Below are 13,680 nucleotides of genomic sequence, written 5' to 3' on the forward strand. Positions count from 1 at the left end.
GGTAATGGTAAATATACTTGAATAAATTGTATGTTTTGTAATAATACAGTATTCTCAATCTACAAAGTAACTAGAACTTTTCAAATAAATGTAGTGGAGTAAAAGTGCAATATTTGGAACCGAGATGTAGTGGAGCAGTAAAAGTATTGGAAATCGGAAATACTCAAATACCAAAATATTTTACTGAAGAACAGTACTTAAGTAAATGTACTTACCGGTAGTTACTTTCCACCACTGCTTACAAGTTATACCTCATCGTAAACGTGATCAATCGACTATAACAACAAGTTTCCAAAATGATGTATTTTTTTTATTTTCATCCCTTACCTGCCAGTTAGAGGCCCCTCCCCCGGCCAGAGTCCCACTGAGGCTCCGCCTTATGGCGCCGAGGGCGGGGCTTGCGGGGTAGTAGGCGGGGCTTCCTGGGGGAACCAATAAGGACACAGGGGGGAGGTCCTCCGGGTCAGATAGGGATTTGGAGCGGGTGGTCCTGGTGCGATGATGATGATGATGTGACTGGCTGCTCTGGTAGCTGCTCTGGACCACGCTGGTCCCTGATTGGCTGGCCCCCCGATAGGTGTGGTGGTTCGCACCCAGATCCACGGCGGAGCGAGAGGAGAAGGCAGCGGAGGAGGGGAGGGGTCCTGTCGCCACCTGGAGGTCAAGGGTCAACACACATACACAGGTCACAATGACAGAAATCCATATATTATCACCGTCAGGTAGAAAACCTTATGTCCAAAAGGGAGGAGGAGTTGAACCCGTGGCTGGACCTGGTTGAAGTACTGTTGATGTTAACTGGTCTAATACGTACTGTTGATGTTAACTGGTCTAATACGTACTGTTGATGTTAACTGGTCTAATACGTACTGTTGATGTTAACTGGTCTAATACGTACTGTTGATGTTAACTGGTCTAATACGTACTGATGATGTTAACTTGTCTAATACGTACTGTTGATGTTAACTGGTCTAATACGTACTGTTGATGTTAACTGGTCTAATACGTACTGTTGATGTTAACTGGTCTAATACGTACTGTTGATGTTAACTGGTCTAATACGTACTGTTGATGTTAACTGGTCTAATACGTACTGATGATGTTGACTGGTCTAATGCGTACTGTTGATGTTAAAACAGTTTCCGTGCCGGGAATGGATTACTCCAGGTTACTGTCACTGCGATATACGACATACCCGCCTTTTGTTTTCTGTGTTTAATCCGCTGTATTGTAATAAATAAAAATAAAATCCGTCTTCGTCGCGGGGATAGAGACTAGATGCATTCGCTTTGATGACGAAACCGGAAATCGTCACATGCTGTGGGCTGCTAGGGCTTCTGGGAAATTGAGGCCAATGGAAATGCATGGGGTGCAACGCCTCATTGAGACCAGTCTTGTGTGCGTCTTCCGGGTGCACCAAGATGGTGGATGATACGCTCGGATCACAACAACCCGAGGGAGCTTTTTTCGCTGGATTTTCACGGATTAAAAGCCCAAATAATTCAGCGTATGCTCTAAAGGTAATACAACAATCTCGGCAGTGAAGGGGGGTTGATTAAAATGCGGGTTAAGCGTGTAAAACAGTCAAACTGTTAACTGGTCTAATACCGTACTGTTAATGTTAACTGGTCTAATACCGTACTGTTAATGTTAACTGGTCTAATACGTACTGTTGATGTTAACTGGCCTAATACCGTACTGTTAATGTTAACTGGTCTAATACGTACTGTTGATGTTAACTGGCCTAATACCGTACTGTTAATGTTAACTGGTCTAATACCGTACTGTTAATGTTAACTGGCCTAACAAACATTTACCTTCCGGGTCAATCCTCCCACCCATGACAGTGAACTTGACACATACACAGCAGAGCGCCACCCCATGGTCACACAAATTCATTTTACATTTCATACTAATTTGGCTCCTACAGTTACTACAGGAAACCTCTCAGTATCAAAACGTTTTTGTAACTTTTGCTTGACACTCTACATACAACGATGCAGTGCATCATCATTTTAGAAATAACTTAAAAAGTTGAAATACGGAGATACAAGGTTACGTTTTCTGCCTGACAGTAACGTAAGGCAGCGGCCCTGGGACGGATAGTGATCTTATGGGTAAGGATGCTGAGGTTGGAACTGAATATACTTCCAAGACCCAACTGAGATCTTTTTTTCAAATGACGGATCCAGTGAAATTGGTTCTGAGATCCGAGTGGACCCGACATTCCGACAGTTAAGAGCTCTCAATGGAACTGTCAGGCTTGAGGCCTAGAGGAAGACCAAGAATAAATCTGTTCATCCGTGTTTGCGTGCACTGGTTTGTTTGGGTACAGATATATTGCTTTTAACAGGCCTGAGCATGACCTCTTCTTCACAGGGGGGACAGTTGTCCAGGTGGGAACTAGTTGCGACACAGTAGTTACACACTATACAGTACCACCAATGGACTTTTGAAATTACTTGTAATATCTTATACAAAATCCCCCAATCTTTCCATGCAAGGTCCATCGTTTACCTGGTATCCTATAGTTTCAAAGTGCATTATATTATTCTGGTAGTATGTTATTTAACCTGTGATCCTAGTTTGCTGTACGTGTTTATCATGCTTAACCCTCTAAGACCCAGCGTTGCTTTTTAGCAACAATTTTATTTATTTTTTTCTGTTCTTTTTTCACCTAAACGTCATCAGTGATGTTCATTGCAATGCCATTTCAATGCCATTGGTCATGATATTTGCATATAAATACCCCCCACAGAGGCTGAAATTCACACAAATTAAAAATGTCTGGACTGTCTGGATTTTGAACATTTTTTTAACCTAAGACTTTTGACCTTTACCCTAATAAAAGTAGGTACAATAATTGTAATATATGTTTTTTTGTGATCATTAGAATGTCTAGAACATGTTTTATTCATTATTGTGAAAGATATCCCCCAAATTATTATATAATTATTATAAATTTTCCATCAAACCTTTTTTTTTTTTTTTTTTTAACATATGTTTTAGTGTCAGTCCTAGTAGTACAAAGTAGTAGTAAGGTTGAAATCTATTTTTTGCAAGTAGAAATTAATGCGGGTGTTAGAGGGTAGAGTGTCTGATGAAATTCCTATACATTCCTATGCAAATTGTAAAAGTCAGACAGATTTGAGAGAAAATTTCGCAATGGATCATGAAATAACAGCCTCGCAAACCCTCCTCCTCTCTCACCACACAGACAAACACAAAGCTGTGTGTAATATTAGCTGCATGACTCAGCTGTTTGCAGAGCTGAACCATTCATAATGTGTGAATTTAATCCTGTTAAACTTCAGCTTGGAGGGGTCTTGTCAAATACTGCATGGACATGAGGAGGGGGAAGGGGGATGGGTGCAGTCCAAAGATCGGACCGGTTCCATGGTATGAGCTGGTCAGATAGACTCTCTGACCAGAATGCAACTTAATGGCCATACGTGAACTTTAATAATTTAAGCCACAATCCTTAACGATTACATCTGGTTTCAGTATTATTGTATCTAGACCACAAACAAGTCGCACAGGAAGTCAGAAATTCCATCATCATCAACTTCCTCCATTTTCCAGCAGTCTGGTTTCCACATTATTATGTGTGTGTGTTTAAAAAAAAAAAAAAACACACACACACACACACACACAATGTTTGCATTGTCAGAGCGACCTGGTGAAAAGCCGCAGTGACACAAAGCCCATTTCCTGTTTAGGAACACCCCCTGCACACACGCACGCGCACACACACGCGCACACACACACACACACACACACACACACACACACACACACACACACACACACACACACACACACACGTAACCATTGTCCTGAAAGATCCTACAATTTTCCAACAACACTTCCAGGTTAGCTTTTAGCATGGTATTGTTATTTAGCCTGACGAGAAGCTGACTGGGTGATTCATAAAGGACCACAATGGAAATACACACTGTTTTTAATCCTATATAACCTACATCTACAGGTGCTCGGGTGGAGCCGCGCTAACGGGCCCTCCCACCACCGCAGAGGTTGTGGGTTCAAATCCACCGGTGCATCCGGCTTTGTCACGCTGGAAGCACCTATACGTACACATACGTGTGTGTGTGTGTGTGTGTGTGTGTGTGTGTGCTCTCTATGTTACGAGAACCTCTTCTAAACCATTGTAATTGTATATTCTGTAAGCATGTTGATGTTGGTGCTAATCTCGTTACACTGACATAGTAACATAATTTGATCTTTTGGGGGGGAAATAGTACCGGTAAATAACTAATAATGCTGTGAATGATTTTAATAATAATGCTAATAATACGCCTAAAATATGTACTGTATATGCCAGGTTTACAGAGGCATAGGTGAGGCTGTTTATTATTCACGGGCAGGTTCTTCATGATGTTTGTGACCTTAACGTGAACCCTGTGGAAGTCCAGTTAATGAGGAAGAAATACTTGAGAATGTCAGCGCTGTTGCAGCCAGCTGGCCCAGTGCCTGGCTGGTGGGATCACCGGGGCTAAGAAGAACCCACCAAAAGAAAAAGGCGTTCGCTTGCACGCGCTTTCATTGTGCACGAGAGGTTTGTGCGTGCAACGTTTGTGTGGTTTAAACCTGGCCACAGCGGGATGTGCATTTCAATGAGAATACGCACGGAAAAGCTTTTATTCCCCTCTGCGGAGCGGCAAGTAAATCTTCACGTCCATGGTCACTGGTCAGTGAGAACAGAACAGCTGCATTCCTTGACGTGGATTGGAAGAAAATCAGTATCCGTGCGCTGATTCTTGATGTGCAGCCTGGTGGTTTTGAAACCCACCAGGGCGTACAAAGGGCCAAAAAAGGTCTTGCCCCCCCCCCCCCAGTACATTACGGACCTGCTGCCTCCAACAAATTGTGACCAAAGCTCAGTGGCGTGCACAGACATTTAGAGGGGCAGGTGCTCAAGTGAAATTAAAGGGCACCTTGTGCAGCGCATGGAACCGGCTGGTTGCCTTAACCCATTTTGGGGCGGCAACCCATTTTGGTGTTAGCATTATGGTATGCTTTAGCTATTGAAAAATAGCAGATCTACAAGCTCGTAGCGTGCCACCGAGTGGCGCGCTACGAGCTTGTAGGTCTGCTATTTTTTTTTTATCAAAGAACTACTGACATAGAAACATAGCTTTAGATTGTGGGGGCCTAAATAATATAGTAGAAGCGTTTTTTTTATCAAGATTTGATCAATGTCACCGCATGGTCCACACACTACAAATTAAGATTTAGATTTTTTTTAAGAGCAAAATTGCCAAAAGGGCAGTGGGTGCTCTAGCACCCCCTAGTGTCTATCTGTGCACGCCACTGCCAAAGCTCATTGGCGCAAATCGGTATGCACGTTATCTCTGGAGCCATGTGATCAAGAATATGCATCAGTCAGACTGATCAGATCCCATTTCAATATGCATCAGTCAGACTGATCAGATCCCATTTCAATATGCATCAGTCAGACTTATCAGATCCCATTTCAATATGCATCAGTCAGACTGATCAGATCCCATTTCAATATGCATCAGTCAGACTGATCAGATCCCATTTCAATATGCATCAGTCAGACTGATCAGATCCCATTTCAATATGCATCAGTCAGACTGATCAGATCCCATTTCAATATGCATCAGTCAGACTGATCAGATCCCATTTCAATATGCATCAGTCAGACTTATCAGATCCCATTTCAAGTGAATATGATTGCCTTCCAAAGTTGGCAGGCCCAGGGTAGGCTACCCGGCCTGGCAGTAGGCCCAGGGTAGGCTACCCGGCCTGGCAGTAGGCCCAGGGTAGGCTACCCGGCCTGGCAGTAGGCCCAGGGTAGGCTACCCGGCCTGGCAGTAGGCCCAGGGTAGGCTACCCGGCCTGGCAGCAGGCCCAGGGTAGGCTACCCGGCCTGGCAGTAGGCCCAGGGTAGGCTACCCGGCCTGGCAGTAGGCCCAGGGTAGGCTACCCGGCCTGGCAGTAGGCCCAGGGTAGGCTACCCGGCCTGGCAGTAGGCCCAGGGTAGGCTACCCGGCCTGGCAGTAGCTGCGCAGACGCACGCTTGATGAGAGCATGCTTTATATTCTTAGATTCCGAATCATTAAGTCTGCTCTTCGACGATGCATCAACAACAATGAGGAGGAAAAAATAAAGTCATTAGCTAAATCATTTTTTGGGGCTTGGCTGTTTAAACGGATGGGAAATACTGCATGCTGCTGTCAGGGTGTGGTCGCACGCGTACACACACACACACACACACACACACACACACACACACACACACACACACACACACAGTGAGGACAGGGACAGAGATGGGACAGTGGAACGTTCCATTCGGGTTTGTATGAAGTCTTGTGGGGACAGTGTGAATGGCGTGGTATTTACCAGTAGATGCCATTCTGTATTCTGTAGACACTAACCCACTGACTGCTCATTCTAAGGGGGTCCCCAGCTAAACTAGTCAGTTAGGAACACCTTGACATGTGTGACCAGATTTGACTGAGAGACTGCCATCGCGCACATTCCAGCTTTTCACCAGAGGAGAAAAACTTTTTTTTTCTTTTTTTTCCCAAAATGAGTTAATAGCCCAGGCAGACTCTTCACATACTAGAGCATGTCTGAAATAAGTGTCAAAGCTGAAATTGACATGTAAATATGAAAACAAATGATTAAACATGTAGCTATTGTAATGTTAGAGACCACAGAAGTGAACCTTTCAAACCCGTTTTCTCAAATCGCTGTTTTCTGCAAGACATTACTCTATAAGCCATCTCCAAAACTTGTGCGTCAAACTGAACAACCAATATGTCAATTTGAAGCTATGATTCCCTGCTTTGATATGAAATGAAAAAACTAAAATTCAAAAATATCCAATGGCAGTCTCCCAGTCAAATTTGGTCACATATCACCCGAGGCCGGGAATCAAACCTGGGACCTTCTGTTGTCCTGTAGCTATAGTGTGGTTTAGACAGCAGAGTGTAGTTGGTGAAGAGAGTGAACTCACAGCCATGACCCGACTGGGTGTGTGAACCATGGATCTGCTGCTGAAGCCTCCGTGGTTGGACGCGAATGTTCTGTACGATGGAGCACTGTGGTCTGGGCGAGAGAGAGAGAGAGAGAGAGAGAGAGAGAGAGAGAGAGAGAGAGAGAGGACAAACATGAGGACAATAGCAGAGAGGATGTGAGACACAATGATATGGCGAAAGATCAAGACAGACTGTCTAGTCTGTCTGCAGACATTATGTTTACGTATTTTGTCTAGAGTTCTCAAATTCTGTCCGAAACCCGACACAGCATTTCTGGGTCGCCGTGCACGCATCCGCCTCGTTGACGGCAGACTGTGCACGCATCCGCCTCGTTGACGGCAGACTGTGCACGCATCCGCCTCGTTGACGGCAGACTGTGCACGCATCCGCCTCGTTGACGGCAGACTGTGCACGCATCCGCCTCGTTGACGGCAGACTGTGCACGCATCCGCCTCGTTGACGGCAGACTGTGCACGCATCCGCCTCGTTGACGGCAGACTGTGCACGCATCCGCCTCGTTGACGGCAGACTGTGCACGCATCCGCCTCGTTGACGGCAGACTGTGCACGCATCCGCCTCGTTGACGGCAGACTGTGCACGCATCCGCCTCGTTGACGGCAGACTGTGCACGCATCCGCCTCGTTGACGGCAGACTGCGCACGCATCCGCCTCGTTGACGGCAGACTGTGCACGCATCCGCCTCGTTGACGGCAGACTGCGCACGCATCCGCCTCGTTGACGGCAGACTGTGCACGCATCCGCCTCGTTGACGGCAGACTGTGCACGCATCCGCCTCGTTGACGGCAGACTGTGCACGCATCCGCCTCGTTGACGGCAGACTGTGCACGCATCCGCCTCGTTGACGGCAGACTGTGCACGCATCCGCCTCGTTGACGGCAGACTGTGCACGCATCCGCCTCGTTGACGGCAGACTGCGCACGCATCCGCCTCGTTGACGGCAGACTGCGCACGCATCCGCCTCGTTGACGGCAGACTGCGCACGCATCCGCCTCGTTGACGGCAGACTGCGCACGCATCCGCCTCGTTGACGGCAGACTGCGCTGGCGCTTTGGCATGGGGGGGGGTCATATCAACATGGAGTGAATTCTGTACTGGCCATATAAGGAGCATGTCTTGAGTGTACAGGGTTTGATGAGCTCAGATCAACATTCCATATGGGCTTAATTGCGACAGCAAATCACATTTATTATGACATCAGATGTCATAGTGATGTCACGAGACCTGGGCACCATATATGGGGGCTTTGCCATGTATGGGGATTTTGAGTGACACACTGACTGACTGACGGGAATTGCACGTTTTCATAGTAAATGCGACCTTCGGTCGCAACTAATACACTTGTACTTGTTAATAAAGTATTCAATCTCTCAATCAAAGCAAGAGAGAGAATTAAAGGTATTGTGTTAAAAGTACAGAATGAGAAGTCTGAGGTATGAGGGGCTGCATGCCATCCCAACAGGCAGCGCTCTATTTCATTAAAGAGTGGATCAGAACAAGTCAAAGCCCTTCAGATAACCCAAGCTTGTGGTGAAGAACCACGGCTCTTCTCAGACAGACAGACAGAGGAAGAGAGACAGAGCCTGGTTGATCTGAGGGAGCCACAGTTACACTGGGTAGAGCATTAGCCCCAATGACCTGCTATCAACTCGGCCCTGGTGTTTACACAGAACACAACTATGTGCACACACTATACTGATAGTGATATGACACACATATCATTGCTGTCCAGGTATAGAATCCTCTTATCCTCATATTCTAACTTCTTGTGTTTTTTTCTGTAAATGAATGTCGTACTTGATCATATACTACAGGGTCACACAAGGGCATCACAAGTCCACACCCACAACACCAGAGGGAGTGCAACAAACCATGTACAACCCAGATTCGGCACAAACAAGGGACTAAATTATTTTCGCTCCTATGCCACCAAAATGTGGAACGCCCTACCAACAGTCATTAAGACATGTGAATCCCTTGACTCCTTCAAAACCGCTCTCAAAGGGCACCTACGGACGGCTGCAATTCGAAACTGGCCTCTGTAAAATCTGAATCCCCCCCCCCCCCCCCCCCACCCCATTTCCCCTCACTGTATATGTATCTTTTCCCTTTTTGCTTCCTATATGATGAATTCCTGTTCTGTTCTTTAGCTACATAGAAGTGTCTATTTGTATGTCTCTAAATGTTTTGATGAATTGAACAATGTGGACCCTGTTGTAAACAAGTATAATGCTTAATTGGGTCGTCCACTCACAGTTGACAGTCTTTGTATTGAGTTTGTGCTTAAAATGTACTGTAAATTCTACAAACTGTTAATAAATATTTCAATCAATCAATAAATCAACAAAAGCAAGTAACCGATCCGCAACAAGCAATTTGAATCGTGAAAAGTAACATTTACACCCGATAGAGACCATTTTTTTTGCTTCATGACGGACGTTTAAATAGGTTCGTGGGTCACAGGGATTGGCTGAGAGGCAGCTCCGTGTTACATGTTACATGCATGTGTGAAAGTGAGGTCGTCATCTCCGTTCCAGCGGTGTGTGGATATGAGATCATCTCAGTGGAATGAAAAACACTAAAATGATAATTAAAGGAAGGAACACAATCCCACACAATGTCTTCGTCTGACGGCCGGAGACGAGTTTGAACCACATTAACCCTATAGCATAATATATCCACACCATCAATTCATTTGAGTGATCTTAATGTGAGAACACAACCCGACAGAAAACTAAAAGGGTCAAATTAGCCTTCCTATACCCGACAAGATCTCCCACCGCACAGCTGGTTCAAGTTAATGATCAATGCTTATAGAGAACCCGAAGTAGTCTGACATCACTGCAGCTAGAGGGCGCTATCCCCCTGGGTCACAGCATTATTTTTTGTATTGGATTTCCCATTGGGGGGGGATCTTTTTTTTTTTTTTTTAAGATATTTTTTTGCGGCTTACGCCTTTATTGATTTTTTAAGGGACAGACAGTAGGCTGACAGGAAACGGGAGAGAGATGGGGGGATGACATGCGGTAAAGGCCGTGTCGGGTCCGGGAGTCGAACCCGCGGCACACCGCGACTGGATCACCAGTCCGGTGCCCAGACCGTTACGCTACGGCCTGGGCCTTGGGGGGGGATCTTAGGTCGGGCCATAGTACTGTGTTCCAGAAACAAACAAATCAGCCGGGCGATTTTACTCATGTGGATAAAGCATCAACTGACGGTAAAAAGTACAAATTTAAGAGTACGATTATTTTCTTAAGACGTTATCAAATGTACCTCGATATCATAATCGAGTCACATAACTGACACAATTGCCAGGGGTGGTTTGTTTATTTTTGGAACACAGTTATAATATGAGGCGATCCAAGATTCCCCCTATGGCAGGGGTCCTCAACTAGAAAGGATGAAGGTCCACAATTTTTTGTTTGAATAAGACCGAGGTCCGGTCCCATGCGCGGCGTCCATTGGAGAGCGGGGCTCTGTGCCCGTTTAGTATGGTCAAGCCAAGCTTATACAAATCAGATCCCCTTCCACCCAACCAATAATGGGGTGCAGAGTGCAGGCCCGGAGTGGAACTCCAAGTCCAAATCACACTGTGAGAATTTTGGGGGCCCTTGGGGGACATTTTGGGGGCCTTTGCAGCAATTTCACATGAGAAATGTACCATCTGATGTTATTTATATTATTAACTTCTTCCCTCCATTAACATAAGACACACAATGTAGTTATGCTGCAGCAACACTGCCTGAATTGAATTGAAATTGACTGTGGCTGGCCTGGCCTGAGCTTAGGAGAGGTTTTTTCTTTTTTTTTGCCTAGGGTCCACAGAGAGGTGGTCCGCGGTCCAGTCGTGGACCGCGGTCCGCCAGTTGAGTACCCCTGCCCTATGGGAATCCCAATACAAAACAATAACGCCGAGACCCAGTGGTAGTGGGAGTGACGTCAGGACTTCGGTACTCTATTAGCAAGTGCTGAGGTTACTTAAGGAGCACTATTTAATCCCTATGCAGAGATTCAGGTGTCACAGCAGCAACAGCAGTCAGCCAGTTATACTGTATATGAAACACAGCACTTAAGTGCCCATAATTCAAGCAAGGCCTCATGGGACACTGGAAACACGTGGATATATTCGGAGGGGAACATTCAGTGAAAATAGATCAGATCTACAAGCTCACAACAACCAGATTGGCTATTCTCAGCGAAGACAACAGAGCTAAACACTGGTATAGCCCATTCTGACCGGGCACCCATTTTGGTGTTGGCATCATGTTATGCTTTAGCTATTTAAAAATAGCAGATCTACAAGCTCATATTGCGCCACCGAGTGGCGCGATACGAGCTTGTAGGTCTGCTATTTTTGGACAAATCGAAGAACGACTGACATTTTTTAGAATCTGATCTCAGGTCAGAATGGGTTAATCAGACCAGTGTGTGTCCAGTGGAAACCTGGTATGAATCTGATCTCAGGTCAGAATGGTATAGAGTCCTGGTAGTCCTGTGGGACTCTGGTCAACTGTTTGAGTGTTTGTTCACTATCTCCCCGTCTCTCCAGCTCATTGTTTTAGTAAACACAAATAGAAAAATTCATTTTCAGGTCGGGAATGGCAATTTCCTCCACTCAGGAGAGAGAACTAGTGATGATTGATGATTGTTTATTTATTTTCGTGTCATGCACTACCCCTATTGCCCAACCCTCATGGGTTTATAAGACACCATTTCACATTTGCAATTACAGCATGTTTTACATTACATAATTTATGCATTTTACAGCATGTTGTCATTACATAATTCATTATATTACACGTCAGAGTACTCTGTCTTCTTTCCCAAGCTTGACAAATAAAATCTGCTACAACGAAAGTCCCTTTGGCAAAACATATCTCCATTTTTACATAGTCATTTAAATCTAGGAAATCCCCACATATAGAAGACATCTTATTAACCAAAATATCCCTTAAAGGAGAATTCCATGCTAGAATGCTTTCTTATCTTTCTTACCTTTCTTTGTAGTTGTTACGTCCCCACCAAAGAGGTCCAGGTGTTTTTTTGTGCAAAAACTCCTTATTGGCTATTTTCCCTACCATAAGCCCTCAATGAATTGCATTGCATTGAATGGGAATTGAATGGGGCTATGGGGTGTTATGCTAGTTCGCTTATTTCCATCGAAAGAAGTAGTAAAGTGTGCCGCTTGGGATATTATTTACATTATGAAGAGAGGATATATACAAAGAAATTATAATTTTGAGCGATGGAAATAAGCGAATTAGCACAACACCCCATAGCCCCATTCAATTCCCATTCAATTCAATGCAATTCATTTAGGGCTTATGGTAGGGGAAACAGCCAATAAGGAGCTTTTGCACAAAATAACACCTGGACCTCTTTGGTGGGGACGTAACAACTACAAAGAAAGGTAAGAAAGCCTTTTAGTATGGAATTCTCCTTTAAGTCATCGTATTTAGAGCAGTAAAACAAAAAGTGAACTTTGTTTTCAATTGCATCTATCTAGATCACAGAACAGACAATATCTCTCATCTTCAGGGGTGGCATTAAACCTAGTTAGTTAAGTAAGTAAGTAGGTCTGGAGTGGTAACACACAGGAGTCTGCCCCCGTTACAATGCGCTAGACACCTAGGAGATGTTGAGGTGGAGCGTCACCAAGCACGGACTGGCACAGAAAATCGGCCCTGGCTTTTGTGCTCTTCACCGGCCCAAATACGCTCCAAAGACGCTACCATGTCTTTTTTTAATTACTTTTTCTTATTGTTTTGGCTCAGCCCCGGCCCCATGACTGCCCTGCAGCCCTTCTGGCATCTGCCAGAATTGCCAGACTGTCCAATCCGTGCTTGCCGTATGAGTTGCTGCACACAAGCCGTGCTACTCATACGCTGAGTTGGCGGCGGTGCGGTGCCCTGGATCGAACCCATGCATGAACTTGTGTTCCAAAGGTGAGCCGACTGAGCTACCCGGACACAGTTAGTTTATCACTCAGACAGACAGTTTCATTTAAAAATACCACAGCTATACAGAGGAACCAGATGTTGTTGTTGTGGTCCAGCCACCAAAAAAAAAGTAAAAGCAGAATTCCAAAGTGTCAGTGAGACGCCCTGTTCAAATGGAGACGTCACCAAGAATCCAGGAGTTTTAGCCTGTCTGTTCAGAGGGAACTAACAGGGTGTGGACACTTCACACTGCACTGTGCAATCTGCACTGCAGCCAAACTGCCTCCTCACGGATTAAAGCAAAAATAAAATCTCACGCCTGAAACATTTTGTCAAGTTGTAATGTGTGACTTGTGAAACAGCACAGAAGAAGTCCCCCACACTACAGCTGTGTGCCACAACTCATAAACAATTAATACAATATATAGAATTATGTTAAGGTGTTTATTATTATTCTAAACCTACTGTTCCTGTTCTCATACAGGCAACCAGTTGAAGAAATTGCAGATTGAGGCTTTAACCTTTGGCTTTGATGAAATAAAACACTACGTAATCTTTAATCTATTCTATCGCTAGTTTAACCACTTATTTTAAATACTCTTAATCTCACAATAGACAAGAACCGAACATAGTAACAGCAACCAACAGGCACGAAGAGAGGCGGACCACAAAACATAAAATGACAAAACAGC

General features: G+C 44.9%; 1 protein-coding gene across 1 annotated transcript in view; it reads right to left on the reverse strand.

The window, feature by feature from the left end:
- LOC310854025 (plakophilin-3-like) overlaps positions 1 to 13,680 on the reverse strand; it is a 75,256-nt gene that overhangs the window by 42,089 nt on the left and 19,487 nt on the right. The window contains exons 2-3 of the mRNA XM_083758501.1: positions 7,010 to 7,101; positions 328 to 654 (exon numbers count right to left, since the gene is read on the reverse strand). Of these exons, the coding sequence (XP_083614627.1) occupies positions 328 to 654; positions 7,010 to 7,101 (419 nt within the window). The remainder of the gene's footprint in view (positions 1 to 327; positions 655 to 7,009; positions 7,102 to 13,680) is intronic.

The sequence above is a fragment of the Protomyctophum parallelum genome, assembly GCF_964188405.1.
Source record: "Protomyctophum parallelum genome assembly, chromosome: 2".
Classification (NCBI taxonomy): Eukaryota; Metazoa; Chordata; class Actinopteri; order Myctophiformes; family Myctophidae; genus Protomyctophum; species Protomyctophum parallelum.